Source organism: Eptesicus fuscus, chromosome 8 (assembly GCF_027574615.1).
Source record: "Eptesicus fuscus isolate TK198812 chromosome 8, DD_ASM_mEF_20220401, whole genome shotgun sequence".
Lineage (NCBI taxonomy): Eukaryota > Metazoa > Chordata > Mammalia > Chiroptera > Vespertilionidae > Eptesicus > Eptesicus fuscus.
The window spans coordinates 97,553,164-97,572,675 of record NC_072480.1 but is presented as its reverse complement, the minus strand read 5'-3'; the positions used below and the strand labels follow the sequence as shown (position 1 = coordinate 97,572,675).

At 50.2% G+C, this 19,512-nt stretch overlaps 1 protein-coding gene across 9 annotated transcripts in view; it reads left to right on the top strand.

Moving 5' to 3' along the window:
* The window catches only part of TENM3 (teneurin transmembrane protein 3), a 439,075-nt gene that overhangs the window by 351,478 nt on the left and 68,085 nt on the right, over positions 1 to 19,512 (top strand). For 7 of the 9 annotated variants that reach the window (XM_054720168.1, XM_054720165.1, XM_054720166.1 and 4 more), the window contains one exon: positions 15,905 to 16,051. In XM_054720168.1, coding sequence (XP_054576143.1) covers positions 15,905 to 16,051 — 147 coding nt within the window. Of the gene's footprint in view, positions 1 to 7,021; positions 7,045 to 13,347; positions 13,375 to 15,904; positions 16,052 to 19,512 lie in introns of all 9 variants that reach the window. The other 2 variants (XM_054720164.1, XM_054720169.1) reach the window with 2 other exon arrangements.

The following is a 19,512-nucleotide window of genomic DNA, read 5'->3' as shown; positions in this document are numbered from 1 at the left end:
TGAACTGTGGTCCGTGTGGGTGCCAGGGAACAGCCCGGACGGGCAGTCCTGGCTGCACGTACCGGCATAGCACCCGCTGGAAGTGCCACTAGTTACGGAGAAAGCGTCTCTGAGTGGGGCGTGGCTTTCCTCCTGGGTTTAGGAATGTCCTCTCTCTCTCTCTCTCTCCCTCCCTTCCTCTCTCTCTCTCTCTCTCACACACACACACACACATCCTCCTGCTGCAAAAGTTAGCCATTTGTATCCCATCGCTTCTGCCCAGTACATTCCAGAATGAACATTTTCCAGCAGAATGGCAATGTAGGACAGAACTACGCATGTAACGTGTGAAGTGTTGATGTCTGAGTTCGAAAGTAGTTACTGTAAAGGTGACTTGCAGTTCTAAGTTTGGGGGCAGATTACGTGACTGTTGACACAGAGGTGTACGCTTCCTGAGGCAGGATGAGTGTACCTTGCCCAGACAGGATTACTAAGGAGGGGACACAAATGATATGGGAACCAGTTATGATGTGTTTCTTTCTGTAATTAAAGTTTTGTTTTTTGTGTGTTTTTTTAATATATTTTATTGATTTTTTACAGAGAGGAAGAGATAGGGATAGAGAGCTAGAAACATCGATGAGAGAGAAACATCGATCAGCTGCCTCTTGCACACCCCCTACTGGGGATGTGCCCGCAACCAAGGTACATGCCCTTGACCAGAACCGAACCTGGGACCCTTGAGTCCGCAGGCCGACGCTCTATCCACTGAGCCAAACCGGTTTCGGCTGTAATTAAAGTTTTGTTTTTAATTTTTCCATTACCGTTTACATCCAGTATTATTTTGTGTCGTTTCTTAGTGGTCAGACAGTCACATACTCTACACAGCGTTCCGCCCATATGTTCCCACCTGGCCCCGAACCTCGTTATGACGGTGTTATTGCCTCTGTTCCCCACGCACTGTACCTTTTTAATAACTACCGATCCGCACTTCCCGTCCCTTCACCTCCTGGCAGTTCCTTATCCCCCCGCCCCCCCCCCCAAGCCGAATGGCGCTCTGATTGGGAAGAGAGCGTAAGCACCAGCAGGGGGCTCTGTGAGAGAGGGAATGAGAAAACTTCCCCCAGAAAAGGGGAGCTGTCCCACTGTGGGCGCTAGCTCCTTCACGTAAACAAGGTTCCCATGAGAGAGAGGGTACCTTGAGGAGCGAAGCAAGCGGGGTTCACCCGGCCTGCTTGGGGCAGAGTGCCCTGCTGGCCCAGGGAGCCCCTCCCTGGCAGGGCCAGGACCCTTTGCATAAGGCCAGCTTCCTTCCTTGCTTCGGAGTCTCTTAAGAGAGTCCAGCTACTTCATGAGTGTGCAGCTTTCTAAACTTCCCTTTGTTGACACGATGAATTAATGGTACCTGAATGTTTACTGTGTGCCGAGGCACACAGCAGGATTTCTCTGCTTACCTTATCTTCCTGAATGCGCCCAACAGCCTGGGCGGGTGGGCGTTATTAAAACTCCAGGGAGGGAACCCAGGCTCAGCGAGGCAGTAACGGAACCAGAGCCCAACCCGTGTGAACCATTCCCGAGCCCATACTCTGAAGCACTAGACCCTGCCGCCTCCCACAGTACTTTCCGGTTGCTCAGTGTGTGTGTGTGTGTGTGTGTGTGTGTGTGTGTGTGTGTGTGTGTAGCGGAATCGGTGACATTTAAATTTTCCCTGTGATAAAGAGAAAGTAATATCTATGTTCCTGTCACCAAAAGACTGGATTGTCATAGGCGTGGACGCATTAGTAATGATGCCGATGATGTCTTAATAATGAGATGTCACTTTTTTATTCAGGAAAGTTTGAATTATAACTAATAACAGGACACATAGTTGGCAAAAAAAATAATAATAATAATAGCAATTATAATAACAAAAAAGGGTTCTAGGAAAATCTATTTATACTGTGAAGGATTTAAGAAAAGTGTAAAGTAGTTATTGAAAACTCGACAGAGCACCTTCTGAAATTTAAACTTACTTCCAGTCTTTTCATCAGCTGAGACCCAATGCCGTGTACAGACATCAGCCCTGGAAGACACAGTAGGTGGGCAGATGCCCACAGAGCCAGTCTCAGCTCGTGAAAAGGGCTCGGGAGAGCTTCGCGCCCAATACAGCTGCCCAACATCCGGGCACTCTCACCCGCGAATAAAGAAAAAGTACTCTCTGTGACTCACCTTTGAAAAGAGCCATTTATTGGTGTTTCCCAAGTAAATTAGTCTGTCAGAGGTGAGTTCAAAGGACTGTTCAGTGTCTTTCCTTATGTTCCCTGATGTCTTCAAGAAAACCAGCAAAAGAAAGCCCTCAGTGTATTTTACATACTCACTTATATGTCTTCATCCTACACATTTTTCTTAAATACAAATTTTATGAAAACACAAAAATAGTGATGATAGATGATAGCTGAGAAATTCTACTCATTGACATTGACCTAATCAGCATAGCATTTTTATGGTTTCCTGCCATTAGACTTACTAGTACTGCTCAGCGACCAGTTCACTGGTTGTCATAACCAAGTTCATTAGATCAAAATGTCAAAGACCCAAATATTCATTTAGTCTAAAAAGTATTTGTTATAACTTTTGCTTGTTAGTGTGAAGAACTCTCTCAGATAGTTTCATTCCCGAATCAGAGTGCTGAAATAGATCTGATAATCTTTTTAGTCTAGGAAGTCCTAGACTGAATCACTAAATGTGACTTTGCTTATGTCATTCATTGAATTCAATCAAGAAGTGAAAATCTAGCCCTGGCCGGCGTGGCTCATCCTGTCACCAGTGAGATTCCTGGTCAGGGCACATGCCCGCGATGTGGGCTCTATCCCCAGTAGGGCGTGCCCATGCAGGAAACAGCATATCTCTCTCTCTCTCTCTCTCTCTCTCTCTCTCTCTCTCTCTCTCAAATCAATCCCCACCTTCCTCTCCCTCTAAAATCAATAAAAACATTTTTTAAAAGGAAGTAAAAATCTAAAGGAGACATGGGTTACTAACACGTTGACGTGTGTGGTCCAATGTAACAAATCACGCATGTGCAAAGATTGCCACGAAGCTCCTGTATCACACGGCGAACAGTAGTCGTCTCCGCCCACAGGCGTGCAGGCGCCGCATCCGCAGCACGCCGGCCGGCCCCGAGGGTTCCCGTTATTCCCATTATGTAGATGCGGTCCACAGCCAGGCGTGAAATTCTAAAGGGGAGGAAGCTAGCATTCAGTGTCCTACCCGCCGAAGGCTCAAAGCCCTGTCGCGTATAATGGCACTTTACAGCACTGCTGACTTCACAGAACGTGGTTCCTCTCAGAGCACCTTCTCCCTAGAAGGCAGATATTTCAGGGCTGACTTCACGCAAGAAAAATATTATTTCGTTGTTTTGGAACATCTTCGTATCAATCATGTTCCCAGCTGAAGTGTGGTGTTTTGCTCGGGTGGGTGCGTGTAAGAAGCGAGGTACTTGTACAGATAATTTTCACACCAAATTTCCAAACTATAAAAGGAGTAAAGTCTGCAAACTTTCAAACACAGTTTCTTTGAAGCAGGTTTTCAAAAGTGTTGTCAGTGTCAGAGGAGCAAACGCTCTTCCTATGACGTGTGCACACATGAACACACACACACACACACACATGAACACACACACACACACACACACACACACACACAGTTTTTCTTCACTGCCCCGGCCTCACTAGTTGTTAGAATTCAAATGAATGGACTCTCCTAAATGGGATAAAATATTAGCAATGTTTGGTCCTAATCTTAGAATGAGGCTTCCATAGAGAGAACACTTTGAATTGCGTAAATTGTCTTGTGATGTGCAAAATGATGTCAAGGTCATAATCCTTTATGACAGAGTAATCAGTAATAAAACGGCGCAGGGCGTGCCGATGAAGGGACATCAAATCGAAGGGGATGCCGCCGCGTGCCGGTTCAGACAGCTGCTGGTGGGAATAAACAGAATAACGTGCACGTGTTTTCAGACGGTAGCTTTCCTGCCATCCTGCAGGAACTGGCATGTGAGTAACTGAGAATGAAACCTACTTGTGGCTTTAGCGAGATACTCATGGGGATAGCTCTAAAGTCTGCGTTAGGAAGAATTAGGAAACGCACACTGCGAAATGAAAATGTGTCCTGGACTCCGAGGGTGTTCCGTCATCGCCCTAGTGGAGACTGTGTCTGTATTTCATGATGCGCGTCTCTGGCTGGATTAACCTCTTTCGAAGATGGCCTCTAAGATCTTCCTGTTGTACTGAAGCTGAGAGGGGTCCTCGGCATTCCGGATGCTGTGCTCTTTGCCGGTGTCTCGGCCATCCCCGGGAGTCAGCGCAGCGGCCCAGTGGACTAGCCCGCACTGTTGAACAGGCTGTAACCACGCACACTGTCGGGAGCAGAAACAGTGCGAATCGTTCATGACTGCACGCACCAGCCGCCACGCACACACCGGCCGCCCATTGGCCCTTCCCCTTTGTGCGCCGCCTCACGTGCGCAGAACCGCCTGGCTGCCTTTGTTTCTTCTCTGCGTTTTTAAGCATCAGTTGGAGAGCAAAGGGAAAGCTACCTTGCAATTAGTGCTTTTCCGTATCCACCTCCCACGGTCCCAGGCCCTCCCCAAGCAGGCACCTACCCTCCTCTGACCTCATTGTAAAGGAGCAGCCTTCTTGGGGACTCCTCGGCAGCTGTTGCTCACACAGCATTCGTACGCCCACTGAGCTGCTTCTCTGATTTTTCAGACTCGTTTGTTTGTGTTTTTTCCTGCTGTTTTCCCTCCGTTTTAGTATCTTGCCAATTGGTTTTCCATGCTGTGGGCTCTTAGGACAGGCTATAGCAGTTCTCAGGAAGCCTTCTCAGGTCCGCAAAAGGTAGATTTACCGTATTTTCCGGCATATAAGACCCCCGACTTTTGAGAAGATTTTCCTGGGTTAAAAAGTCGTCTTATACGCCAGAAAATACGGTACTCAATTTATGAGGCTGTGTCAACGGATTAATATTTCAAGTTAGTTTGGATTTTAATTTTTTCTCCTGGCCTCTCCCTTTACGTGTCAGTGTTGAATTGAGAATTTCCGTATTCTTTGTCTTATTTTTTCGTTCAGGTAAATTTACTGGCCAATCCAAAAAGAGACGATGCTTCTAATCGACCTTACGCACGTGCACGGTTCTGCTGAATCATCAGGTGTAGCTTACGTACTGCAAATAGGGGCTCTGGCCGCAGACTCCCTGGGTGGAATTTTGGCTTTGTCACGTGTTATGATCTTGACCTGGAGAGTTATTTAATTTCGTGTGCCTCGGTTTCCTCATTTGGGAAGTAAAGAAGATACTCCTAGTGCCTGGGACCCCAGGGAGTGGTGAACGTTAAGTCAGCTTAGCGTCGTTTCCAGCACCTAGTAAAAGGCAGGAAACGGCAGGTACAGTTAATGCTCCTGCCTGCCGTTGGGATGGAGGGATGGGGCGAGGGAAGGGGAGCTGGTGGACCACGGAGAGGGGAGGTTGCTGTAAATGGGGTACTACTCTTATGTGCTTCTTTCTTAAAAGGTAGCCCTGTATCGTTCATAGAATTCCCTCAAAAGCTGCAAACACGTGTCCGACCTACTAGGACCACCATAATAGGTACATGTGATGGTTTTAGTCTGCAGACATTGGGAATCCCTGCTGAGCCAGCAGTGAAGACACCGTGGTTAGCATGGCCGCCGCAGAGCTTTCATTTCTAGCGGAGAAGACGTACACATCGGTCCCACGTGTCTGTCCATCCTTGAAGCCGGGTGTTGTCATGGAATCTCTTCAGAGAAATGACCACAGCTCGTTCTTGACTCTCCTCTCTTTGTACGCTTACCTGGTGTTCGTATTCCTGGACTCCATCCACGAGAAGTACTCAGGGGGACTGGGGGGGGGGGGGAGTTGGGTAAATAGAGGAAATGGAGGGAGGGCTGCCCACAGTTTTGAGAGAGAAGCAAATGAGGCACCAAGATGTAGGGAGAATTTCCTAAAAGATGCGGTTCCTCCCTAATCTACAAGGAGACGATGTCTGAGCCAGGTCCCTCCTAAGGGACCTCAGAATCCCCATCCGTAACTAAGGGGACAGACAAGAGAAAGTCGTTTTGTGTCCACCCCGACCCATCTTCCCCAGAACGCCAAGGGGGAAATACGATAAATAACATTTTTTTAAAATATATTTTTTATTGATTTTTTACAGAGAGGAAGGGAGAGGGATAGAGAGTTAGAAACATCGATGAAAGAGAAACATCGATCAGCTGCCTCCTGCACACCCTCTACTGGGGATGTGCCCACAACCGAGGTACATGCCCTTGACCGGAATCGAACCTGGGACCTTTCAGTCTGCAGGTCAACGCTCTATCCACTGAGCCAAACCGGTTTGGGCCGATAAATAACGTTTTTGATGATCCGAACCTTTGTCCCACATCGAAAAGATTGCTGAGCCTTTATCTACCTGGAGAGCAGGTAGACCGAGAACCTCCAGTGCCTGGGCTTAGCATCTGTATCAGGGAGAACTGTGTATCTGAATGTATTTTGAGAGAGAGAGAGAGAGAGAGAGAGAGAGAGAGAGAGAGAGAGACGATGGAGGCCGAGATTGTAAAACACACCTGGCATTTAAAACACCCGCGTTATGCCATTTAAGGGAGAGCCCCCTGCGCTTTCCCAAGGAGGCCACGAAGATGGCCCCTAAAAGATGGGGGGTGCTACCCTGTGGCTTCAGGAAAAGAAATCCCGTAGCTGCTTAAATTCCTGGTAGGTCAGGGCTGGTTGCGCGTGTTTCTCGATCCTTCCATCCATTTCTTCTTCTGGAAAAAAAATGTCTTCTAAATCTCCGAGAAGAGGCATCACTGTTAGAGCAAGCTTGGAGCCCATCGCCCGGGCCATGCGGCCTGCCCCTCTCCCCGGGGCAGTTTGTCCGTCTGTACTGACGGTGTCCGCCGTGTGGGCACCAGGGGGCGGTGGGAAGGTAAAAGGAGAGAAGAGCACACAGCACGCGGGCGGTACTGATGCGGTGGAAGCCCGTGTGGTCTCCAGGGAGCAAGGCTGGGACAGAGCAGTTGGGTGTGTCCTGGATGTTCTGAGCCAGAGGAGACCTCGCTGGCCGCAGCTGGAGATGTGGGCTCGTTCATTCATCAGCCGGGTGTTCAGAGTCGGCAGGTGTGGAGCGAGAGCCCCTGGAGGCACTGGGGCCACGGGCCGCATTTTGTGTTTGTGAGCATGCGTGCCTTTCTTCTGGGGGAGAATCCATGACTTCCTCCACTTTCCGCAGATCTGACACCCCAGAGAGGTCAAGGATCACCATCTTACAGGAAACACGGGAATGCTGCCCCGCTGTGTTCCACGCGGGTCTTCCTCAAAGACAAATAAGTGGAGGTCCAGGGAAAGGATGTGAGGCATACAACATTCCCCTGGAGAATCGGTTCTTAAAGGCTCCAGTTCCTATGTCTAGCACTCGTTTTTATAGGAGTTTTCTTCCGTAAAACAAATGGAACACTTCTTAGTAGACCGAGTGGGTATGACTCTACTTCAGCGTCCGTAATTTCTGTGGCAATGTAATGTGCATGTCAGCATTGGCCAGGCATCTTAATTTTTAAATGCACTGTAGTATCTTTCCGATTATTGTGCCTAATGGCTTCTTACAGCATGCCCGCGTTTTTCTGATTGTTTCCTGTCGTGGCTTAAAAAGGCTGTTTGTATTGTTGCAATGATCATTTTTAATCATTATTTGAACCTCTTATGGCGACCTCTCCCTTTACCGTCTTTGTTATTTAGAACCAGGCTTTTGTGGTCTTGTGGAAGTGTGACTCTTCAAGGCCAAGTTGGTGGTGGTGGTTTGCCCTCTTTCTTAGTTTTAAACTCTCCGTCTCATCATTGTTGCCGCTGATGTAAAACGCACATGCCAAACCTTGCTCTCGTTTGCTCAGTACCTATATTTTCTTCTGGCCCATGTTTAGCGTTTTGCAAAACTTGTGCTACTTATTTTTCCTATTTAAAGTGTTCTGCACATTTTGACCTTCCGTATATTTTAAATGTATTTTCTCATTTCAGCTTCACTTTTGCTGTTCTCTAGGCTCCATGACAAACGTACCCTTACCACTGTTTTGCCATCCACAGTTCTGCATAATTGATTCTGTTCGCTCAAGTAATGGGATTAATTAGATGAGAAATAATTTATTCCTACTTTAAGACTGCTAATCCCGGCCAGAGTTCATTGCGTTCCTCATATTGGTTGTGTTAACTGGAGTGGACCTGGTGTGGAAGCAAAAGGCTTACTCTCCAACTATGACCGGTGTTACTAATTCTTAGGAACTAAGAATTCCCTCAGAAATCCTACCCCATCCAAATCGGGGTTTTCAGGGAGCTACTAAGGGGCTCTAGCAGATTACATAATGTGCAGAATGAATTATTAAGGAACTCTGTGGGTGATGTTACTCAGGGATACATTTGTATTGTCATGTTTGAAAATGGAGGTATTTCTATGACAATGGAATTTCAGAGTGGTGCCTAACACTCACTGCTCTTCCCCACCCGCGTCTCCTGCCAATTAGCCGCACACACGCTCATGTGTGCCCGCAGCTCAGGAGCCGCTAATGGACTCCTGTGGCAGCGTGCAGCAGCCTCTCACACACACGCTACAGATGTGTCAGAACCACTTACGGCTTCGCTTGCACACATGACAGAACCGGCAGACTTGAGAGGCTCAACCGCAAGTCCTAGTTTAAATCCTTCGTTGAAGAGTCCTGCTACCCGTGCATGTGTCCGCAGTGAAAAACAATCCACAGGAGCATCTTTGAAAAGCAGTTTTAGGTCATTAAAGATGTATGCATTTTGACAAAGCAAGAAGATTTGGGGCTTATTAAGAATACTAGGGGCCCGGTGCACGAAATTCATGCACTGGTGGGAGGGGGGGGAGTAGGGGGGGTGTGCCCCTCAGCCCAATCTGCACCCTCTTCAATCTGGAACCCCTCAGGGGATGTCCAACTTCCAGCAGTCGGACATCCCTCTCACAATCTGGAACCGCTGGCTCCTAACCACTCACCTGCCTGCCTGCCTGATTGTCCCTAACCCCACTGCCTGCCTGCCTGCTCGCCCCTACCTTGATCTCCTGCCAGCCTGATTGCCCCTACCTTGCCCTCCCCTATCAGCCTGATCACCCCAAACTGCCTGTGCCTTGGCCCCCCGTCTGGCCTCCCTCTGGAGGCACCACCCCCATAACCCCAATGCTGCTGCCACTGCAGGTGGTTATGGCTGCCTGAGCCTTGGCCTCTGTAGCCACTGCGGCTTTGTCTGGAAAGATGTCCAGAAGACAACCACTCTAATTAGCATATTACCCTTTTATTAGTATAGATTTGGGGACCATTACAACCACGCAGAACTTGAAGAAAACACATGGCCCTGGTCAGTTTGGCTTAATGGAGAGAGCATCGGCCTGTGGACTGAAGAGTCCAGGTTTGATTCTGATCAGGGGCACACATGCCTGGGTTTCGGGCTCAATCCCCAGTAAGGGGCCTGTGGGCGGCAGCTGATCAGTGATTCTTTTTTTTTTTTTTTTAATATATTTTATTGATTTTTCACGGAGAGGAAGGGAGAGGGATAGAGAGCTAGAAACATCGATGAGAGAGAAACATCGACCAGCTGCTTCCTGCACACCCCCCACCGGGGTATGTGCCCTCAACCAATGTACATGCCCTTAACCGGAATCGAACCTGGGACCTTCCAGTCCACAGACCGACGCTCTATCCACTGAGCCAAACCAGTTTCGGCTGATCAGTGATTCTTATCATTGATGTTTCTATCTCTCTCTCCCTCTCCCTTTCTGAAATTTTAAAAATATATATATATTTTAAAGAAAACACATGATCTTCACTTTGGGCTTTGTCATCTTACAATATCCTTTGTGCAGTGTTTTAACTTCCCTCAACTTTCCTTTACCCACCTTTAAAGTGCAATCTATTTTGGGGAAGATGATCAGGAAAGTGATTCCAGTGGGTAGAAGTTTTTTTTGGAGGGGATGGGTCATGAAGATATTTAAAAATTGAGCATGGTGATGGTTGTACCACTCTGAATTTACTTTAAAAAACCAGTTCATTGTACACTTTAGGTGACATGTACAGTATATGGGTTATATCTCAACAAAGCTGTTCTTTTATTTCTTTTTAAATAAAGACCAGTCTTATAATCAATTGCAGATGTTTTCAGAGGCCCCTCAAGATTTGCTTACCATGTCCCAAATCACGGCTGTGATTCCCAGTTGCCTCCAGTCCTGGTGGATCTGGATGGTGTGGTTTGCAAAGGAGAAGGTGGCAAGAGGCTTAGGGAATTTCGGCAACCCCATTCCCCCGGTCTCCTCATAGGGCACCAGGGCCATTCCCACTGTGCCATCTCTGCTCCCTTTAACCTGTTGGGCAAAAGAATCCTGCATGCTCTGGCCAGAAAGTGCATTCTTTCTTAGCTGGCCCCGATGCTTTTTTTAAGGTCGTTTTATGGATTCAAAAGAATAAACAGAGATGTGGAAAGCTTTTGTCAAGGCAGACACCCAGGGAGCGCCGGGCTAGGCCGGACACGCCCCCCCGGGTGGCGATCGCCATGCTGACACCCAGGGAGCGCCGGGCTCGGCCCAGACACGCCCCCCCGCGTGGCGATCGCCCCCGGGACACCCACGGAGGGCCGGGCTCGGCCCGGACACGCCCCCCGGGTGGCGATCGCCATGCGGACACCCACGGAGCGCCGGGCCCGGCCTGGAGACGCCCCCCGGGTGGCGATCGCCGTGCGGACACCCGGGGAGCGCCGGGCTCGGCCCGGACACGCCCCCCGGGTGGCGATCGCCCCCGGGACACCCGGGGAGCGCCGGGCTCGGCCCGGACACGCCCCCCGGGTGGCGATCGCCATGCGGACACCCGGGGAGCGCCGGACTCGGCCCGGACACGCCCCCCGGGTGGCGATCGCCCCCGGGACACCCACGGAGCGCCGGGCTCGGCCCGGACACGCCCCCCGGGTGGCGATCACCATGCTGACACCCGGCTGACACCCACGGAGCGCGGGGCTCGGACCGGACACGCCCCCCGGGTGGCGATCCATGCGGACACCCGGGGAGCGCCGGGCTCGGCCCGGACACGCCCCCCGGGTGGCGATCACCATGCTGACACCCTGCTGACACCCACGGAGCGCGGGGCTCGGACCGGACACGCCCCCCGGGTGGCGATCCATGCGGACACCCACGGAGCGCCGGGCTCAGCCCGGACACGCCCCCCGGGTGGCGATCGCCCCGGGACACCCACGGAGCGCCGGGCTCAGCCCGGACACGCCCCCCGGGTGGCGATGGCCATGCGGACACCCGGGGAGCGCCGGACTCGGCCCGGACACACCCCCCGGGTGGCGATCGCCATGCGGACACCCGGGGAGCGCCGGACTCGGCCCGGACACGCCCCCCGGGTGGCGATCGCCCCCGGGACACCCACGGAGCGCCGGGCTCAGCCCGGACACGCCCCCCCGGGTGGCGATCACCATGCTGACACCCTGCTGACACCCACGGAGCGCGGGGCTCGGCCCGGACACGCCCCCCGGGTGGCGATCGCCATGCGGACACCTGGGGAGCGCCGGGCTCGACCCGGACACGCCCCCCGGGTGGCGATCGCCATGCGGACACCCGGGGAGCGCCGGGCTCGGCCAGGACACGCCCCCCCGGGTGGCGATCGCCATGCGGACACCCGGGGAGCGCCGGGCTAGGCCGGACACGCCCCCCGGGTGGCGATCGCCATGTGGATCCCCGGAACTTACAGGATTGGGCGCAGCCATCTTGGTCTTCCCAACGGCCGGATGGGCCACCCGGAGTCCCGCCCCCAGCCTCTGGCAGGCCCAATCATGGGCATAGCGGAGGTGCGGTCAATTTGCATGTTTCTCTATTATAAGGTAAGATGTTGCCGAAACTGGTTTGGCTCAGTGGATAGAGCATCAGTCTGTGGACTGGAAGGTCCCAGGTTCGATTCCAGTCAAGGGCATGTACATTGGTTGCGGGCACATCCCCCAGTGGGGGGTGTGCAGGAGGCAGCTGGTCGATGTCTCTCTCTCATCGATGTTTCTAGCTCTCTATCCTTCTCCCTTCCTCTCTGTGAAAAATCAATAAAATATATTTTTAAAAAAAAAAAAAAGAATATGTTGGCCCTAGCCGGTTTGGCTCAATGGATAGAGCATCGGCCTGCAGACTGAAGGTGTCCTGGGTTTGATTCTGGCCAAGGGCACATGCCTGGGTTGCAGGCTCGATCCCCAGTAGGGGGCGTGCAGGAGGCAGCTGATCAGTGATTCTCTCTCATCATGGATGATTCTAGCTCTCTCTCCCTCTCCCTTCCTCTCTGAAATCAATAAAGAAATACATATTTTTTAAAGAAGAATGTGCTGGATCTCTACGTTGAAGGGAGAGAGATATCCGTGCCTCTTCGAGAGAAAGGTGCGGGCTAATTGTAACCTCATGCGAGAGTCGGTGGACAGCGATGGAAAAGACAGTCTCCGTCCCAGCTGTTTCTGCAAAGCCTATGTGGGAAACGGAGCCCGCTCCCCTGAGAATCCTGCGAAGAAACGGGGTCTCAGAACATTTCCCCATGGGCCGTCCAGGTGGCGCATTACTGCCCACCTGCCATGGAGTTGAGGCTACTGAGCAATCATGTTCTACACAACCTACCTTTCTGATAATAGATTACATCTGCTCCATTTGCTCAAGGATTCTCAATTTATTTTTATTTTTTGCTTGTTGATTAACCATGATAGTTTGACAGTTTGTAAATACGCAGGTAACTGGAGGGAGAAGGTGCGCAAAGCAGGACTCGTGTGGGTTTGTCTCAGGTGGGGAACGCCAGCTCAGAGCCGCAGAAACGGTCCCTCCCAGGCGGGGGTCTCCCCCCTCCCCCTGTGGAGGAACCCTTGTGCAACTACTCTGTTCAAAACGGACCTTTAAAACACAGAAGGGTTTTCTCAAACCTCCCCCTCCCCCAAAAAGAAACACAAAATTTAAGTTTGATTATTTGTAGATCTCATCGTTATAAATTTCCAAAATTCTCTAGCACCAAAGAATGGAGGCCGCTTGTATCCATTCTCGGGGTGAGGGGCATGTTCTGAGCGGCCTGGGAAGGGGGTGGCCGCTGACCTGCACATGCTGCTTGCAAATGCTGGGTGTCCCCTGCAGCCGTGACCGCGTGGGCTCACACATGAATCGGTTGCGTTTTGAGAAGCTCCGAGGTGCATCTGTCATGTGATGTGAGTCTCGTGTCAGCCGCAGCGACTCGATTTGCATGTAAATTCTGAAAATTTCCTTGTCCCATGTGACACTTCTGAAATGTCTGTCTGTTCTTTTCTCCTTTTTAATTCCTCCAGCTCACTATTTGGATAAGATAGTTAAAGGTACTGTATGCTTGCTCTTTGTTCACGTTTCTCCATATCTATCTATAGAACCATGTATCCGATTGCACTAGCCATGAAAATAGGTTGGTTTTCATGCATAGTTTTTTGTGAATAATGAGTGAGGCTTAATGATGTGAAATGCCTTGGATTTTCAGTAGTGAGACTTAAATGTCTGTGTCTCATTTTTATAATTTTGGGTTATCACAGATTTCATTCCTATGTGAAAGGCCTTCACTGGAATCCAAAACAAAAAACACTGAAGATAACAGTGCATTTGCTGTTTTCTGTTTACTTATTATCTTTTGTTTCTGTTTTAAGATTTTCATTATTGGCAATTCAGCTAATGAGCTTTAAATTCTAAATTAAAGTTCGCAACGGCCCACTCTCTTATCGCAGAAAAAGAAATTGCCAATCTAAAGATTTTGGTTAACATATGTTGAGAGGAATCCCATTTATACTTACATGGGAAAACTTCTTTGGCTTTTTCTAAATGTATCAAAATACATGCAGTATCATAATCTGCTTTGTTATTACCTTAAAAACTCTAAAATATCGTGGGTTCTATAAAATAAAGAGTGACACCGCGGAGCAGAAAACAGCAGATTCCCATGTCTTCAGTTATCATAGAAATAGGTGAAAACCACTTTTCCCGAAGAGAAAATTCCCTCTCCCTTTCTCCTCAGATTACCTATTTTCTAGTCCTTGTTCGTGCTTTTCATTAGAATATGAAAAGACTCATGGAAGTATCCAGGCTTTCATATAATAACCCCTGTTACACCCAGTCAGCGCTGCACTTCAGCCTTCCTTTCCCTTTAAAAAAAAAACAAACAAAAAAAACACAAACAAAACTAAACTAAACAAAGGCATCCATAAAGAAAGTTCACCTCTTAGGTATTGAACAGTCTAGAAATGCAGGCAATAATTGTCTGAAAGGAAAGAAGCAGCAGAATTCATCTCATCTTGACCCGATGATGTCCGGAAGAGTGATTTTCCCACATCCCGCCAGGACTGTCCGAAGAGCCTTCTGTTAACGCTAATCTTGGGAGGCAGAAGGTCTCTTTGAGATACTTTGCAGTTTCGCACTGGAGGAGGGGAAGCCACCCTGTGAACAATTCTTTTCATACGGACCTAAAATAAACATCCTTAAACACAGCGTCCCCTCACGTATTGTCCCCAGCCCAAGAGTAGCATGCTGATTTTAAGAAGCTGTACAACAAACCCAATTGTTAGAGCAAGTATTTTTTACTCGTACATATTTTATACCAAATTACAAATAATTCTGTCCAGAGAGGTCTGATGTACCTATCACCAGTTATTCTCCCCGTGTCCGAGCATTTAGATCCTTGTTTCTGTCAGTGTCCTGTCAAACCCATAGCTCCGAGCCCAGGGCCTCCCTGGGGGTCATCCTCATGAGCAGATCACGGTGGCCGCATGCCAGAGACCATCATCCGAAAGTGACAAAAATGGTTCTTTTTTTTTTTTTTTTAATGTCATGTTAGACTGAAACAATGATAGCTTTTGGATATATTAAATTATTTTAATCGTTTCCCACATTTTCCCTCCTCGCCCATAAAAGCAGACAAGATAGGATATAAAGGTAACAGCACAAAAGCCTTAGGGAGACTGTCACCAGACATCACTCTCCGCGCTCTGTCTTGAAGCACGTCACTACCGTGTTTTTGTTCAGTCTATCGATGTTTTATTGTGGTCCTTCTGGTATTTCATTTCGTCCGTCCTCAGTACTCAGATCTGCACAGCTGCCACATTGAGTTGGAAATCCTGTCGGTCCTGTCCCATCCGTATGCAGCCTGAACCCCGATGTTTGTTAGAATAGACGCTGAGCCGCTTCTCCTCCCCGGGCTGTGCTTCTCCTGTGACGAGGAATGTCCTCCGGGCATAAAGTATAGCCACCGACACCGGCCTATACTTTGTGCAGTGAACTTGACGCACTGTAATTTCACATGAATACACGGCAACTCTGGGGCCAGATAAAATGGACCTTCTCGCGCTGGCACCGCGCAGAGCCTCCTCGTGCCCGCTTCCGTGCTGTTGAATTTGAGAGGGGGTTTTTTTTAAAGCGACAAGGCGCTCCGAGCAGGCACGTCCTAAGGAGCGGCCGAGTGTCTGTTCACAACAGATTCAAAAACAAATCTAGGCCGGGGGTTCCGAAATTGTCGTGCGGAGATGCTTTGGCACGCCGTGCCGTCCTCCCATCGGCCCTGTTGCTTTGCTACAGGGGGGGACAAAGGGAAGTTGATTTTGTCTGGCCCGCAGCTACGTAGTGGGCCGTCGCATATATTCCGGCCCTGCCCAGGTAAGTGGTGTCTCCGGGTCAGGCCGATCAAAGATGCCACTTGGATGCGAATGAGATTCCGTGGACAAGGTTGCTGTTCCTATCCGTGTGCAATTACAGTCTCTGTGCTGTTGGCCAAGGCCTGTTCCCACTCAGTGTCCCTTATCTGTGCGCCCGGACTGCGGAAACCCTCCGTGCTCAACCCCCGGGCCCTCTCCTTCTTCGTCTCTTTGACAGAGGGCTGCCCCGGGCTCTGCAACAGCAACGGCAGGTGCACGCTGGACCAGAACGGCTGGCACTGCGTCTGCCAGCCAGGCTGGCGAGGAGCGGGCTGCGACGTGGCCATGGAGACCCTGTGCACGGACAGCAAGGACAACGAGGGAGGTAGGCGCCGCTGAGCCAGAGAGCACGGGTGTGCGGGGCACGGGCTGAGAAGGTACGGCGAGTGCGTAGCTACCTGCCCCGCCTCCCCCCCCCCCCCGCCCCCCCAAATCAGATCCCGGTAGATTAGATTGATTGCAAGATGTGCGAGGGCTGAGGGATTCTGTCTGCTCTTTTCCCTGAGCTGGTTACCGTCCGGGGGAAGGGCAGGGTCGCCAGGCTGCCGTGCCCCGTGCCGGTCTCCACCCCGTTTCCGAATCCCCGGTGACGGTGATCCTCGCCACGGCGTTCAGGGCCCTGTGAACGGGCCTCTGAGCAGTGTTTTCATAACAACGGCCCGGGAGACCGGGTCTTCCCAGGCTCCTCGGTTGCAAGACGTGGGTGACACGGGAAGCATCCCCTGGAGCTGCACCCGCTGTCTTTACCCTTCCCTGTCCTCCCTGTCCTCCCCTTCCCTGTCCTCCCTGTCTTTACCCTCCCCTGTCCTCCCTGTCCTCCCCTTCCCTGTCCTCCCTGTCTTTACCCTCCCCTGTCCTCCCTGTCCTCCCCTTCCCTGTCCTCCCTGTCCTCCCCTCCCCTGTCCTCCCTGTCCTCCCCTTCCCTGTCCTCCCCTTCCCTGTCCTCCCCGTCCTCCCTGTCCTCCCTGTCCTCCCTGTCCTCCCCTCCCCTGTCCTCCCTGTCCTCCCCTCCCCTGTCCTCCCTGTCCTCCCCTCCCCTGTCCTCCCTGCGGGAAGGGCCCTGCTGCTGGGCCGTGGAAGCGGGTGGCAGAGGATCCCTCTCCCCGCGGTGCACACCCCCTTCCCTGTGCTGCCGGGTTAGTGTCAGAGACAGAGACGGGGAGAGGCAGGCGAGACCTCGCAGTTGCCCCATCGTGACATGCCTGCGGGGTGAGTTTTTAGCGGGGCTGGGCCCCTGCGGTCCCTTGCTCTGTGGGTGGTGTGTGTCCCGCACGCCCTCCTTCATCCGCCTGCTCTCTGGGGACGCCCGCGTGGGTATTGGATGGTGGAGGGCACAACCCTGACTTGAAGCCTCAGAATGCACCTTTGTGAGCCTGGAGGAATGCCACTGTGTAACTCCTGCAGGAGCGGTACATCTCACCTGTAAGTAGAGAGCGTTGTGTTTGTCCTTCGGGGATGTGTCAGGAAGATGTACCTAAAACAGGCTTTTTATTAAAATACTAGTAGCCCTACGCACGAACGTGTGCGCCAGTAGGTCGCTGCCGCCCTCCTGTAGCTCTCTGCCCGCTGCCCCGCCCTCCTGTAGCTCTCCCCGCCCCCCTCCCTCCTCTCAGAGCTTGCTGCCCTGCCCCCTCCTGTAGCTCTCCGCCACCCACTTGTAGTTCGCTGCCCCACCCTCCTGCAGATCTGTGATCCAGTCGTTATGCGGTCGATAATTAGCATATTCCTCTCTTATTATATAGGATTTGGAGATGGGCGATAGTACAGAAGAAAGCACAATTAAATTGAGGTTATTCAGAAATTAGAAAGATGGAAACAGTAATGAGGGAGAGAGAGAGAGAGAAAATACAAAGGAAAGAATCCAACTGCAAAGGGTCAAAAAGTAGGAATGTGCCTAGGAGTATAAGAGAAGCACAGAAATGAATGAAAACTAAGCATCAGAATGAGTAGGACGGATGGTAGGATTGGGCTAAGTCTGGAGATTACCAAGTGAAAATAAGGAAATATTGGAAAATGTATGTTTTAAAGTTCTAGCAGGAAGATGATACTGTTGTGTTCTCCAAAAACATAGTGAAAAATAGAAATTAAATAAAATGAGAGTAACAGAACTAGGAAGAGAGAGGGAAAGCAGTTAAAAGAACGAAAGAAAGAGAGAGACAAAATTACAAGGTCTCATGAGCACTTCCCAAAAAGGATCCAGATAACGGAACACAGAGGGGCACTCGGAGTCCCGGAGCATGAGAATATATTCCTGGTAGAGGTGATTTGGGGGGCCTGGGGGGACCAGGTTACTACTGGATCCTCCTTCAGGGGAGAGAGCCAGGTGGGTCTGAGCCTTTGACTCTCCACGGAATTTGGAGCGTGGTCAGCCCCCTTCTAGGGAAGTCCATGTTGTGCGCTCACAAGCAGAGGACCCCAGTAGCTCCCTGATCGTTGACAAGGAGCATGGGGGTTCTCGCACTTTTTGAGTGAGCTGTAGAAGGGGAGGGAACTCGGGCCATGCAGGCTGGCACTAGAAGCCCCCCTCCTTTTGCACCCACCGCCGTTAGCTGCCTCCTCGAGCTTCGAGGGTAGACATGGGCCTTGCGGAGTGCCTCTTCAGAAGTGGGCCTCCTGTCACCCCGGGCTCACGGTGAGAGCCTCTGCATTGGTGGGAGGGTTGTCATCAATGGTCGTGCACGGATACGACATTCTCGTTGTCAACGAGTTGATCACTGTCAGCAACTCGGTGTGCATCTCTCTCCTCCTTCAGTGAACTTACATGCGTAGCTATGTTTTAAAACTTAAATGGGATAGGTACGTTCCAAAATGGATTCTGCCAAAGAGTATACCCAAGAGGGTTTTTCTCATGCCAATACCTGTAGGCGTCTCTCATTCTTTTTAATAGAAATACGGGTACACTAGTTAATGTTACCAGTACTACATTAGTAATAACTTAGTTGACCCTAGCTGGGTAGCTGAGTTGATTGGAGCCGTTGTTCCATACACCCAGAGGTTGCAAGTTCAATTCCTTGTCAGGGCACATACCTAGGTTCGGGCATGTACGGGAGGCAACTGATATCTCTCTCTCTCTCTCTCTTCTCTCTCTCTCTCTCTCTCTCTCTCTCAAAATCAACAAAAACATCCTAGCATGAGAATTAAAGGGAAAAAAATATAATTCAATTGTTTCTTACTTTTGCTGTTAGTATAGAGAGAAATCTGTAGTGAATCTGTGTATTTCTCTATCTGTGTATATCTGCATATAAATCTTTTTGTAAATGTACAAATATTTCTTTTGGACAGATTTTTAGAAGTGAAATTGCTGGGTCAAGGGGTTTTTTAATTTTTAATTTCAATAGCTGCTGCCAAATTGCCTTGTAAGTGGCTTTCACACTCTCTACTTCATCAGCAGGAGCGGGTTTATGTCCCCTGTTCCTGCTCCTCACATAAACAAAGCCGTCCAGCAAAATGAAAAATATGAATTTTGTCGGACAGCTCAAAACGACTCCATTTTTATTGTTTTAATTTGCATTTCCCTAATTGCTAGTTAGATTGATGATCTTTATATACATTTCTTGACCATTTGTATTTCTTCTTTTGCTATCTGCTTATTTATTTCTCTTGCCCATTTTGTTCTGTCGAGTTGCTTAACTTTTCCTTTTTCACTTTAGTTTATTCAGCTTATTAACTCTTTGTTAGGCGTGTCGCAGATATTTAATCCCAGGTTTTGGTTTATCTTTTAACTTTGTTTATGGTGTCCTTTGTCATGCAGAAGTGTTCGCTTCATATGAGGTAAATTTTCATAAC